This window comes from Hyperolius riggenbachi, chromosome 10, assembly GCF_040937935.1.
Source record: "Hyperolius riggenbachi isolate aHypRig1 chromosome 10, aHypRig1.pri, whole genome shotgun sequence".
NCBI lineage: Eukaryota > Metazoa > Chordata > Amphibia > Anura > Hyperoliidae > Hyperolius > Hyperolius riggenbachi.
In genome coordinates, this window is record NC_090655.1 from 65,835,199 (window position 1) to 65,849,363 (window position 14,165).

Sequence of the window (14,165 nt, forward strand, 5' to 3'; positions counted from 1 at the left end):
CTGTGAGCTCACTATGCCCCCTCCTAAGGAATCAGCCTGTATACAGACTTAGACTCTACAGAAATCATGGGCTAGTAAGGGTTACGTGAACTGCCAGTAGGGGATAATAGTATTAAAGGGTAGAATAATCGCAAATGCCTTCTGTGGTAAGGAGACAAACTTCTGTTTTGTATAGCATTTTAGTAAGGAGGCTTTTTGGTCTCTTTCAGCCCCTTACACACTGCTAGGAGTTCTGATTCACCATGAGCTTGCTGGGTAATCTAGAACTTATGGTATAATGAATAAATACAAAATAATAATGGAGGAGGAAAAAATGAAAATGATATCTCTTGTCTGTAAGGAAGCTTCTGTGTGATGAAATCACAGAGGATTGTGCAAGAAAGGAGAAGGGTTATGAGTGGTTGTTACTAATTTGGGTGTATTTTCTGTCTAATTAGCAGATTGAGAAGTCTTGGTGTGAGTTATGCAGGGAATGCATGTGATGACTGTGTTTTCCAGTGTGTGAGCTGAGACTGCTTGACAATATATAGTGTTCTGTTCAGAAAAATATATCAAAGCTGGAATTTGTTGATAGCTGTTGTTGGATGGTTCAGGAAAGTTAAAATAGGAAAAGCTACATAAAGTATATGCTGTATATGATTGATAGAGAAGGTAAACATAATTAAGTCTGATATTGTATGCCTTTTAATAAGTTTTGATTTTTTTTTCTGTGTGAATGTAGCCAAGTGTCAATAACAGTTCTACAATCTCTGGTCCCATAGCACTGGAATGTGTACAGAGCACACTTTTTGGCCTGTTTGTAGTGGTAGAAATAGCAGTTTTCAAAAGACAAATTGTCTACCACCTCCTACTTTACATACAGTAGGTTTCTCAAAACATTTACGAGAAAGGGATTCATAATAGGGGTATGGAAAGAATGAAGGGCCCCATTCTCACAATGTTGGGATGTGGGAAACTAGAAGACTTAGAAATAGTATAGTATCCTTATCACACTTCATACAGTAATCAAACCCATTTCCCTTAAACATATAATTTTTAAGGTTAATAATGTAGGCCCATAGAACTTAAACATACATGGGCCCTGGAGAACTGTAAACATGAAAAATATGACACCCAGTACAAACTTGGCAGAGCTGCTACACTCACATTCTGACTGCAATCCCTGTTTATCAGCATGGAGACAGAAGGCTTCTTTTGGGGATGCCCTTTGCTTGTCTAGTTCTAATCAAAATAGTAAACGGAATGTTTCTTTCACTCTATATATCCCGATCAGTTCTTGTACTGGGACCTACTAACTAATTTTAACCATTTCATACATTCAAAAAGGGGCTGACTTGTACGGCATCATAATCTGCAGTCTATATGTGACAGGTGGTGTTATGTTTGTTTGATGAATTTTATTATGCAGCAGTTTGATGTGTGTGGGGATTGTATACTAGATATTGTAAGATTGTATGGCTAGAAGTGCAGTCCTTTACTAGATTGTCTGACTGAATTTTTACAACTTTAAGAAGATAGTGGAAAATGTAACAGTGCAAATTGTGTTCAATACATTTTAGTGCGCTGCACAAACAGGGGGGGAGTAGATTAGTTAAACAAACATATATTGGCAGATCATCAAGATAATACATGGAATGCAATAAAATGATATAAATAAATGAAGAATATTTGATCTATGAGATATAGCATTATTTTAAATAGTAATGAGAAATTGGTTGAATAAAGCTGATTTGTATGTGAAGATATCCATGTCTCATGTGAGAATGTGTGTGTGTCTCAGAGCTGTTTGACAGGTTGATATTTTAAAATCAGGGAAATTGATAGCAAATGTACATGTTTATCGTATGGTTAATGAAGCCAGAGCTAAGAAAGAGGAAGAATGTTACAATGCTAGATACAGTAAGTCTGTACGCAAGGGGAATGTTATTTTGTCTGTGAAGCGTAAAATGAGAGCTGTGTGATAATACATATCTGGCTGTTTTGGAGTGAAGTAAGCTGTGTGTGTGTAATGGACTGGACGTTTAGGACAAAACTATTAGAAATCGGTCTCCACATTTTCAATGTTAATCTTATAGCAATGATTGAGTGAGCTATGAGACTGAGAACTTAATCCTTAGTTTAACTGACACTTCCCATTAAAATAATTAGGGTATTGTATTTAACCAAGTAATTGCTTTAATCCAAGTGCTGATGGGTGTTTTCCCTAATATTGGAGGGCACACTGTTACTACTCCTGTGTAGTGTGTTTGTGGAAATTAGTCTGACGAATATTAACTATTTATATGTTTAATAAAGAGACTTGGCAGAAGGGAAATACTGTGAATTTGTTAATAAGATGTTAAAGCACTAAAAAGGGAAATTCATACTAATGCTTTTAAGGAATACACCTTAATAAGTAAGTTGCCAGTCCTATGGGTACAATCTGAAAAATATGGGAAACAATTCTGATCATTGTATATTTTGGGCAGGCTTCCCGAGAGGCAGAGTTGATCCCTTGTATCACCCACAATTTTCAGGGTGACATTATGGATCAAATAAAGAGCATGTAGTTTAATCAGACAGCCTCTCATACCCCTATCTATAGCAGTTTGCTGACAGGTAGTGCCTTAACAGAGCAAAGACAGGTAATTAACAGGTAATGTTAATTCCGTAGTGCTAGATTGAACTGTAGTTTTAAGGAAGAGTATTACTGTTATGGGTTGCAGGAAAATAACGGTTCTTATGACTTTTCTTTTGTAGTAGTGCTGCATTATAAAAGGTAGGGCAATGTTACAATCATCATTAATGAATTTGTTGTGACACATTCAAAACTAGAGTGAAGGATAGGTTAATTGATTATACAGGTATTTAAAGTTAAACTCTATGGTATTAGTGTCTTAGAGCCAGGGAAGAAAGTAGAGATGCTAGTGAAAGTGGAGAAAGAACTTTTATCCAGTATTTAGCTAGGAAGTATTCCATTTTTGTGGAATATAGTTGAAATACACACACCCCATTAAGCTCTTGAAACTCTTGTATTAACTTTCTTTTTATGGATGTTTAATTGATGTAGTTTGACCTCTTATTTTTATGCATTTTACTAATTTGTCTACACAAGTTGTTCTTTGTTATTAGATTAGAGCCGTTGTGGTGTCCTCCAACTACTACAGATTTTGGAGATTGTCTGGTTCCAATCCACTGGACAGCTGCAGCCCTGGAAGGATGACCTTATATCTGTCTGCATTTCTCCTGTGGGTGGCTATAGCTGCCTCTTGCCCTCCTTCTGTGTCATACTGTGAGAACTATACTTTGTGCTTAATCATGAGTGTTTTACTGCCTGTGTTGCTGATTTCACAGCCCTCCATCACAATCTGGAAAGACAGTGCTTTACTCCTATTTTATCCCAATACAGAAACGGACTTGAACATTCCTAGTTGTTGGGTATCAGCATATATAAGCCATTTTAATTTTGCTTATTTTTTGAACCTGGACTGGACTATTTTTATCTATACAGAAGAGAACTTCTTCAAGTTGTAGTTAAAAAAAAAAAAAATCACTCTCATGGATAATTTGTGTTTTAAGCAACTGTTGTTAAAATGTACTCCTTTAGTATGACATTCTATGTAGTGTTAGGTTGAGTTGAAGTTTTGTAAAAATGTGAATTTTAAGTTATACAGGATCCATTTTATTTATGCTAACTGATAACGCTAACAATGTAAGGTTGTAACTTTTAAATTTGACTGTACTATGCACAATAATGGTGGGATGTAAACGTTAAACTGTCTAAAGCTACTAACTGCTCTGATTAAGAACACTATTGTTTATTATTTTAACAAAGTACTGACAACACTGAAATGCACTAATCTGTCATTGAATATTTATTACTAATGGCAATAACTTCTACTTACCGCTTAACTTAACCTAAGATTTTACTTTCTTTTTAGTCTAAGCTTTAAATCTGGTTTTAACTGAAATATTGGTTCTGATATTAATGTTAATTTTCCCTATTAAGTCAAGCCATTTGGGAACATTAATTTTAAATGAAAACAAAATGGTATACAACTTCAAGCGCTTAGATTAATGAAAGTAGTAAAATGTTTTCAGGGGGTACTTATACATTAATGAATATTCTGGAAGTGTAGTAAAATGGCTATCCTAGCCTCCATAGAGGTTGGGCAGGTGTGTGCTCCATAGTTCAACTCACCCACCCCTTGTTGGTTATCCCTAAATGTGGATGGGCTCTAGGTAAGAAACGATTTAAACGAAGCAACTACTTTACAACACTGGATGTACCAGATGAGTTCAGACTTTTCTCAGATGCAGAGGCTTTCTTCGCAAGCTGGTTAACCCCTGGTGTACAGGCTGCTGCCAATTCCAAGTGGATACAGAAAAACAGGTATGAACTGTTTAAGTTTATAAACATTACTGATGAAGCTTTCTGTGCTGTCAAAGAGGAGTTACATGGTCTCAGGCTCACTACACTACAGAACAGATATGCCTTGGGTGACCTCAGCAGTTAAGGGAGGGGTCAGTGCTTTGGTTGGAGACTCTTGTTGCACTTTTATCCCTGCTAATGATGATGAACAATGGGACACTGGTTAAAGCTCCATACTTCCAAGTGCCTACATACTTTAAGGAAACAGATGGTTGAAGAAGAAGGTATAACTGGAGACTTGTTTTCAGGTTGGTCAGAGGAAATTCCAGCCTGGGAGTTGTCCTTAATAAAGACATGCATCATCACTTGCCTACCCCTGCTTACCCATCATCATGTTATGCTGCATTGGAGTACTCCTCATTCCATTCTGAAAGAAACTGGTAACTAAAGCAACCACTTCTATGTTGCCTGTTTACATACACCAAGCCATACAGAGCTTCTGGAAGTCACTGAGTCGACAGATGTTTTGCAGATGATCGAAGATGGAGAATTTTTCCTTGAGAAATGGAACTCCATGGACCTTTGATGCCCAAGAGAGAATAGTTGACCCTTTTGCAAGCATTACCTTTCCCTTGTCTGTCCGTGTTGGTGTTGCCAACAACAGGGGGGAATGAAGTAAAATTGATAAATAAAATGGCCACCTGTAAGCCATTTTGCCATACTCCCTTTGTTCTATACAGCATAAGACTAGTTCTCTTTTTTCACATGGTCTCAGGGGTTTGGAATGTGCTACTAGGAGATTTGTCTGTCTTGTAGATAAGGATGGCGCTGTGTGAATCTCACCAGTCAAACTAGCCTTAAATTAAACAAGCTACTGATGAAATATGTACCTCTAATAATAATTAACGACTGACTGATCTCATCCACTTAAATATTAATATGTATTCATGTATTCATTTATGCTGTATTCTGTATTCCAATAGTTAACTCAGAGATTTTGTGAGGATCCAATCAGGTTATTGGTAGGAGGAATGATTGTAATGTGTAATTTGGGGTATATAACTTCTGTTACGAGCCTTATTCAGTAGACTAAAATTTCGTCTCCTGTACAGTAAATAAACCAATACTTTACTTCCAAGACATCGATTTGTGGTATTTCACAACAACGCGTACAAAAATACGCGTTGCCGCATTACAAGCGCATAGATATGTGGCAACGCGTATTTTTGTATGTGTTGTGGCCCGCAATAGCGCTAATATAGCGCTAATTACAGTCGGGAATGCCGCAAAAGCTACGCGTGGCCAGTCCTGACAGGCCTGTCGGCAAAAACGAAACTAGCTGGCAGCGGGGGACCAGAGGATTAGTGAGTGGCTGCGAGGGCACAGGACTGCTGCAGGGGGCTGGTAGAAGCCCCAGGTGAGTAAAACTCTTTTTTCTGGCTTAAGGTTCACTTTAAGGTTTAATTTGACCTTTCAGATCTGAAACATGTTAGGCTTTTGCGCTTGAAGAAGGAAAAACTTTATGGCTTAGGAGTGTTACATATCACCATCCCATCACCTGATGTACAGTAACAGAACAGCTGTCAGGTAAAGCAAAAAGCTCAATATCAAGCCTGGAGAAGTCAAGTTTCTATTGCATTAGCCAACAAATGCCATCCTCCTTACTCCACACTTCTTGCATCACCAACTACACAGCTTACGATAAAAGGATGGGAAAGAATCATACTGTGGCCACTAGAGGGTGGCGTAAGCCAGGAAAGTGTATTGCACAAGAACAACCAGTAGTCTCTTACCTGAGGAGCTGGACCTGCTGCCCATACTGCTGACTTCCTTCTCATAGTTCCCATTCTCCATCTGCTCCAGCTTCTTCCTTGCTGCAGGATAAAAAAAATATATAATGTTTAGTGATCAAGAGCATCCAGGAATCAGCCAACAAGTTTTATATGACTACTCAGAAGGGACAGAGGGGGACAGAGACACAGAGGGGACAAAGAGGAAGAGGCAGAGAAGGGGACAAAGAGAGCAAGAGGCAGAGAAGGGGACAAAGAGGAAGAGGCAGAGAAGGGGACAAAGAGAGGAAGAGGCAGAGAAGGGGACAAAGTGGTAAAGATGCAAAGGGAGAGAAAAGAGTGACAGGACAAAGACACAGAAAGGACAAAAGCACTAAGGGGACAGATACACATACCGGACAGACACAAGGGGTACACAGACAAAGAAGGGACAGGGAGACACAGAAGGCGGGGGGGTGGGCACATAGGAGACACAGGGGACAGAGGTGGAACAGTGTTCTGACTTAAGAACAGATTTAGGTTAAGAATAAACCTACTGACCCCATCTCGGTTGTTAACTGGGGACTACCTGTAGTTTAAAAGTTTAAAAAGTAGGCTTCATATCTCTCATTACAGTGTCCCTTTAAGACTATGAAAAAGACACTAGAGTATGACCATGGCAGGCATTAGATTGTGAGATCCTCTGAGGACAGTTAGTGACTTGACTGTGGTATGTACTCTGCAAAGTGCTCTGGAAGATATAAGCACTATATAAATACATTATTAAAAAAAATACATACAGTGGTTTGCAAAAGTGTTCGGCCCCCTTGAAGTTTTCCACATTTTGTCACATTACTGCCACAAACATTAATCAATTTTATTGGAATGCCACGTGAAAGACCAATACAAAGTGGTGTACATGTGAGAAGTGGAACGAAAATCATACATTATTCCAAACATTTTTTTTCACAAATAACAGCAAAGTGGGTTGTGCATAATTATTCAGCCCTCTTTGGTCTTAGTGAAGACAGTTGCCCATAGACATTGCCTTATGAGTGCTAATGACTAAATAGAGTGCACCTGTGTGTAATCTAATGTCAGTACAAATACAGCTGCTCTGTGATGGCCTCAGAGGTTGTCTATGTGAATATTGGGAGCAACAACACCATGTTGTCATTCAGAAATGGAAGGAGTATGGCACAACTGTAAACCTACCAAGACAAGGCCATCCACCTCAACTCACAGTCCGAACAAGGAGAGCGCTGATCAGAAATGCAATCAAGAGGCCCATGGTGACTCTGGACGAGCTGCAGAGGTCTACAGATCAGGTGGGGGAATCTGTCCATAGGACAACTATTAGTCGTGCACTGCACAAAGTTGGCCTTTATGGAAGAGTGGCAAGAAGAAAGGCATTGTTAACAGAAAAGCATACGAAGTCCCATTTTCAGTTTGCCACAAGTCATGTGGGGGACACAGCAAACATGTGGAAGAAGGTGCTCTGGTCAGATGAAACCAAAATGGAACTTTTTGGCCAAAATGCAAAACGCTATGTGTGGCGGAAAACTAACACTGCACATCACTCTGAACACACCATCCCCACTGTTGAATGTGGTGGCAGCATCATGCTCTGGGGGTGCTTCTCTTCAGCAGGGACAAGGAAGCTGGTCAGAGTTAATGGGAAGATGGATGGAGCCAAATACAGGGCAATCTTGGAAGAAAACCTCTCGGAGTCTGCAAAAGACTTGAGACTGAGGCGGGGGGTTCACCTTCAAGCAGGACAACGACCCTAAACATAAAGCCAGGGCAACAATGGAATGGTTTAAAACAAAACATATTCGTGTGTTAGAATGGCCCAGTCAAAGTCCAGATCTAAATCCAATCGAGAATCTGTGGCAAGATCTGGAAACTGCTGTTCACAACCGCTGTCCATCTAATCTGACTGAGCTGGAGCTGTTTTGCAAAGAAGAATGGGCAAGGATTTCAGTCTCTAGATGTGCAAAGCTGGTAGAGACATACCCTAAAAGACTGGCAGCTGTAATTGCAGCAAAAGGTGGTTCTACAAAGTATTGACTCAGGCGGCTGAATAATTACGCACACCGCACTTTGCAAATTTTCTTTTTTTTTAAATGTTTGGAATCGTAGGATTTTCGTTCCACTTCTCACATGTACACCACTTTGTATTGGTCTTTCACGTGGAATTCCAATAAAATTGATTCATGTTTGTGGCAGTTATGTGACAAAATGTGGAAAACTTCAAGGGGGCCGAATACTTTTGCAAATCACTGTATATGAGCAGCATGTTCGATGCTAGTTTTCGGATTGTGTGCACTTTTTAATAAGCATTATCTTAGTATACTATTGTTCACAAATATGGAGATGAGCATGTCCCGTCGCATTCCATGCCTCCCCTACCTTGCTGGAGCTGCTTGGTCAGGTCCTTCAGATTGACGGCGTGTTTCCTCTTCTGTGAGGCCAGTTCATTATTGAGGTCATCTATTCGCGTGTTTAGCGAGGCCACCAGTGTCCGCTGAGAGTCCAGCTCTGCCTGCAGCGTGTGGCCCTCCTGCTGCCTCTGGCTCTGTTCTGCAGACAGCCTCTCTTCCTGTTATACGGATAGGCAGGAGATCAGATAATGCCTAGCAGAAAATACCAGTCTGATATAAACCACATCATCACACTGCTAACTTCAAGCAGTTCTCCAGGATTTAGGCCAGATTCACAGAGGTCAGTTGCATAACGTGCACGTTATAATGACTGTGAATAGCAATAGAGACTGGCCATAGACTTCCATACAAAGCCTGCATGCGGAGAATTAGAATACAGTCATCAGTTAAAACACAGTAGTGTGAACAGGTCCATAGAATTTTATGGGCAGTGAGTGGACATGAAGTATTATGCTGCAACGCAACTGACCATTGCGAACACAGCCTAAGCATTAAGGCCAGAGGCCACTGCTAGCAGATTGGTTACTTTTCCCAAAATGGGGCAAGCAGACTTCTCTCCTGTGATGCTGTTGCTTACAGCAGGCAGTAAAAGTCTGACAGATCGGTTTCGGACTAGTCCATCTCCTCAGGGGGTTTATCTGCATTTCCTTTATTCTTTACAAAAGCTCTCCTTGGAAAGAATCTATACAACATGTCAGCCAGCCTCCTCAATCGCTTGCACACTGTTTTAGATGCTGGATTGAGCACCTGCCATTCAGGAAGTGCTTTTGAAAATAAATATAGACCAGTCCAAAACTTGTCAGATTTTTGCAATCTATTGCAAGTGACAACGACGCAGGAAAAAAAAAAGTTTTGAGTGCATTTTACTTTGGATCAAATGAACATGCATAAGCATAGGCATGCATTTTACAATGTTTTGCGATAGTGACCCCCCCCCCACACACACACACACACACACACACACACACACCTTAGTGTTAGGCCCATTCATACTGTGTTAAAGGACAACTAAAGCGAGAAGATTAAGGAGACTGCCATATTAATTACCTTTTAAACAATCTATTTAGCTGCAGTTGTGTCTGGAAAACATCAGAAAGAAACAAGCATACAGCTAATTTTGTCAGATCTGACAATAAAGAGACACCTGATCTGATGCATGCTTGTTCAGGGACTACGCCTAAAAGTAATCGAGGCAGAGGATCAGCAGGACAGCCAGGCAACTGCTATTGTATAAAAGATAAAAAATGGCAGCCTCCATATCCCTCTCACTTCAGTTGTCCTTTAACTCAACAGGTATAGGTCCACTTTGAAGACCCCATGATGAGACTGACTAATCGAAAACTTGTCAGTATTATGCTTTCCGCTGAAAGTGCCAGCAATGTAGGAGAAAAGTATTGTACATTTTACTCTAGGAAAAAATATATGTATGCGTACATATGAATTTTAAAACTTTACAATATTTCACGACAGTGTTCCTTTAACCACTTAAGGACCACAGGCTTACACCCCCCTAGTGACCAGACGATTTTTTACAATTCAGCACATTGCAGCTTTAACAGCTCGTTACACGGGCCATACAACTTAGCAAACAAATGAATCTTGCCCCCTTTTCTTCCCACCAACACAGCTTTCTGTTGGTGGCATCTGATAACTGCTGAGAGGTGTTACATAGTTATTATGGTTGAAAAAGACATACGTCCATTGAGTTCAACTCCAGCCTGCTCCCTCACATATCCCTGTTGATCCAGAGGAAAGCGAAAAAACCCTTACAAGGCATGGTCCAATTAGCCCCAAAAGGCAAAAATTCCTTCCCGACTCCAGATGGCAATCAGATAAAAATCCCTGGATCAACATCATTAGGCATTACCTAGTAATTGTAGCCATGGATGTCTTTCAACGCAAGGAAAGCATCTAAGCCCCCTTTAAATGCAGGTATAGAGTTTGTCATAACGACTTCCTGTGGCAATGCATTCCACATCTTAATCACTCTTACTGTAAAGAACCCTTTCCTAAATAAATGGCTAAAACGTTTTTCCTCCATGCGCAGATCATGTCCTCTAGTCCTTTGAGAAGGCCTAGGGACTAAAAGCTCATCCGCCAAGCTATTATATTGCCCTCTGATGTATTTATACATGTTAATTAGATCTCCTCTAAGGCGTCTTTTCTGTAGACTAAATAAACCCAGTTTATCGAACCATTCTTGGTAAGCGAGACCTTCCATCCCACGTATCAATTTTGTTGCTCGTCTCTGCACCTGCTCTAAAGCTGCAATATCTTTTTTTGTAGTGTGGTGCCCAGAACTGAATTCCATATTCCAGATGTGGCCTTACTAGAGAGTTAAACAGGGGCAATATTATGCTAGCATCTCGAGTTTTTATTTCCCTTTTAATGCATCCCAAAATTTTGTTAGCTTTAGCTGCAGTGGCTTGGCATTGAGTACGATTCTTAAACTTGTTGTCGATGAGTACTCCTAAGTCCTTCTCCAAGTTTGATGTCCCCAACTGTATCCCATTTATTTTGTATGGTGCTAGACCATTGGTACAACCAAAATGCATGACTTTACATTTTTCAACATTGAATTTCATCTGCCATTTATGTGCCCATGTAGCCATCCTATCCAGATCCTGTTGCAATATGACACTATCTTCCTGAGAGTTGATGATTCTGCACAATTTTGTTTCATCTGCAAAAATAGCAACATTGCTTACTACTGCATCTACTAGGTCATTAATAAATAAATTGAGGAGCACTGGACCCAGTACAGACCCCTGTGGGACCCCACTGCTAACAGTCTCCCATTTTGAGTACGATCCATTGACCACAACTCTTTGTTTTCTGTCCATTAGCCAGTTCCCTATCCATGCACACAGACTCTTCCCCAGTCCTTGCATCCTCATCTTTTGCACCAGACTTTTGTGGGGAACAGTGTCGAAGGCCTTTGCAAAAAAATTAGCGTTCACTACCTCATAAAAGCTGAGCATGTTAGTCAAACAGGACCTGTCTTTAGTAAACCCATGTTGATGCTGAGAAATAACATTTTCTACTATGAAGTCATGTATAGTATCTCTTAGTAACCCCTCAAATAGTTTGCAAACAACTGATGTTAAGCTTACAGGTCTAATTTCCTGGATCTGATTTTTTGCCCTTCTTAAATAATGGGAAAACGTGGGCTGTACGCTAATCCACTGGGACTCTGCCAGTTGAAAGAGTCACAAAAGATAAGATTAAAGGGGTTTATCTATAACTGAACTTAATTCCCATAGGACCCGAGGATGCATGCCATCCGGGCCAGGTGCCTCGTCTATTTTTAATTTATTTAGTCTTGCCTTCACTTCTTCCTGCGTTAAGTATTTAATATTACAGTTAGAAGATTGAGACTCTTCTGCCTCTGTAATTTGCAACAGTGCTGTTTCCTTTGTGAAGACAGAAGCAAAGAAAGCATTTAATCACTCTGCCTTACCTTGGTCATCCACCATTGAGTTCGCACCCTCATCCTTTATGAGTCCTATACAGTCAACCTTTCTTTTTTTTTAGAGTAAAGGTGGCCATATACTGGTCGATTTGCCATCAGATTCGACCAACAGACAGATCCCTATCTGATCGAATCTGATCAGAGAGGGATCGTATGGCTACCTTTACTGCAAACAGATTGTGAACAGATTTCAGCCTGAAACCGTTCACAATCTGTTGTGGTGGTGGTGCTGCTGCCGCCGCTCCCCCCTCCCCCGCATACATTACCTGCTCCGCCGGCGCGACTCCCGGGTCTCTCTCCGCTCTTCTTCTCCGTCTCCGCTCTGGTCTCCGGCCCCGGCATGCTTCACTTCTTCCTGCCCGGCAGGAAGTTTAAACAGTAGAGCGCCCTCTACTGTTTAAACTTCCTGCCGGGCAGGAAGAAGTGAAGGCATGCCGGAGACCAGAGCGGAGACGGAGAAGAGCGGAGACGAGCGGGGGCAGTCGCGCCGGCGGAGCAGGTAATGTATGCGGCTCTATTGCGTCGGTCGTCGGGCACTCGAACGCCGCTAGCGATGCGCTCTTTACCCGTGGGCGATCGACGGTTATTTTCCGCACGGCGCGATCGACGGGATCGGACGAAATGGATCGAAATTCGGCGTGTAGCGCGAACGATTGGCAGCAGATTCGATCCCAGTGATCGAATTTGCTGTCGAAACGGCTGTAAATCGGGCCAGTGTATGGCCAGCTTTAATGTACTTGTAAAACTTTTTTGGGTTAGATTTGATATCCCTAGAGATTTGATTTTCAGCTTCGATCTTTGCCAGCCTAATTTCTTTTTTACAATTTTTATTGCACTCCTTATAATTTCTTAGTGCAGCCTCAGTCCCCTCCTGTTTTAGGACCTTATAGGCATTCCTTTTCCTCTTCATTTTATCCCTAACCTTTCTATTCATCCATAGAGGCCTTTTTTTATTCCTAGACATTTTGTTTCCATATGGGATATACATACTACAATATTGATTGAGAATAAGTTTAAAAGCTTGCCATTTCCCTTCAGTGTCCTCCCCTTGTAGTACATTATCCGAGTTCACCAAACTTAGTGCCTGCCTAATTTGATTGAACTTTGCTTTTCTAAAATTCATAGTTTTAGTGGTCCCGCTGCCCCGTGGCCTATCAGTCACCAGCTCAAACGTTATCATGTTGTGATCACTATTTTTCAATAAAATTATGTATTTCATTTACCTTCCCACCCTCCTTCCCCCGGCGATCAGAGTTGATCACCTATCATAGGTATCACACACACAGTTCCACTGCGCTCCAACGAGTGTCGATTCCACAGAGCTCACAAGTTTTCTTGATCTGACGAAGGCGTGGAACGCCGAAACGCGTCATGACGCACTAAGGCGCAGGACAACTACAAGCTTGCTTCCTTGTTCCGGGTCCCGCAGGCGCTATCGGATCCCCGAATCCCGTTACTACTGGCCATAGAGCGGAGGCGTCCGAGCGGGTGTCATCCATCTCCTGGAGCACGGTGATATACACTATTAAGTGTGATATGCTTTTACATCTTTTATATTTTGTAAGTTTTATTCTTTACCTTGCGATTGAAGCAATATATTAAAAAAAGTTAATACACCAGAGAGCGCCCCTTCTCTCTATTTTTTTATCATAGGTATCATCCTATGAGAGGGATCTTCTTGTGACACACTCAAGGGGACAGCTTCGTGACAGAGCTGTCCCCCATACATTGCTGCAGTAGATCGCAGCGCTGTACATGTAAATAAACTAGTTTGTTTTTTTTGTGTGTAAAAGCCTTCCGCCTGCGATCGCAAATAGGCAGGCTGACCTCGGAGCTCCACTCCATCATTCTGCTGGGATGGATGTGATCTCCGCTAATCTCCTCCCCCAGGGCCGCCTAACGCTGATTGGCGCAAAGTCCTAGGGGAGCCACTTTGCAACCGCCCATCGGTGTAAGGCGGTCGTAAGGTGGTTAAAGGGAATCTGAAACATGAGGTATACAGAGGCTGGCATTTATTTCCTTTTAAACAATATTTGTTGCCTGGCTGTCCTGCTCGTCCTCTTCTTCTAATACTTTTTATTCAGAGACCCTGAACAATCATGCAGATCAGGTGTTTTATAAACAAGAAT

General features: G+C 41.2%; 1 protein-coding gene across 5 annotated transcripts in view; it reads right to left on the reverse strand.

The window, feature by feature from the left end:
- The window catches only part of CCDC186 (coiled-coil domain containing 186), a 135,348-nt gene that overhangs the window by 24,274 nt on the left and 96,909 nt on the right, over positions 1-14,165 (reverse strand). For all 5 annotated transcript variants that reach the window (XM_068258013.1, XM_068258010.1, XM_068258009.1 and 2 more), the window contains exons 12-13: positions 8,533-8,722; positions 6,145-6,225 (exon numbers count right to left, since the gene is read on the reverse strand). In XM_068258013.1, the coding sequence (XP_068114114.1) occupies positions 6,145-6,225; positions 8,533-8,722 (271 nt within the window). The remainder of the gene's footprint in view (positions 1-6,144; positions 6,226-8,532; positions 8,723-14,165) is intronic.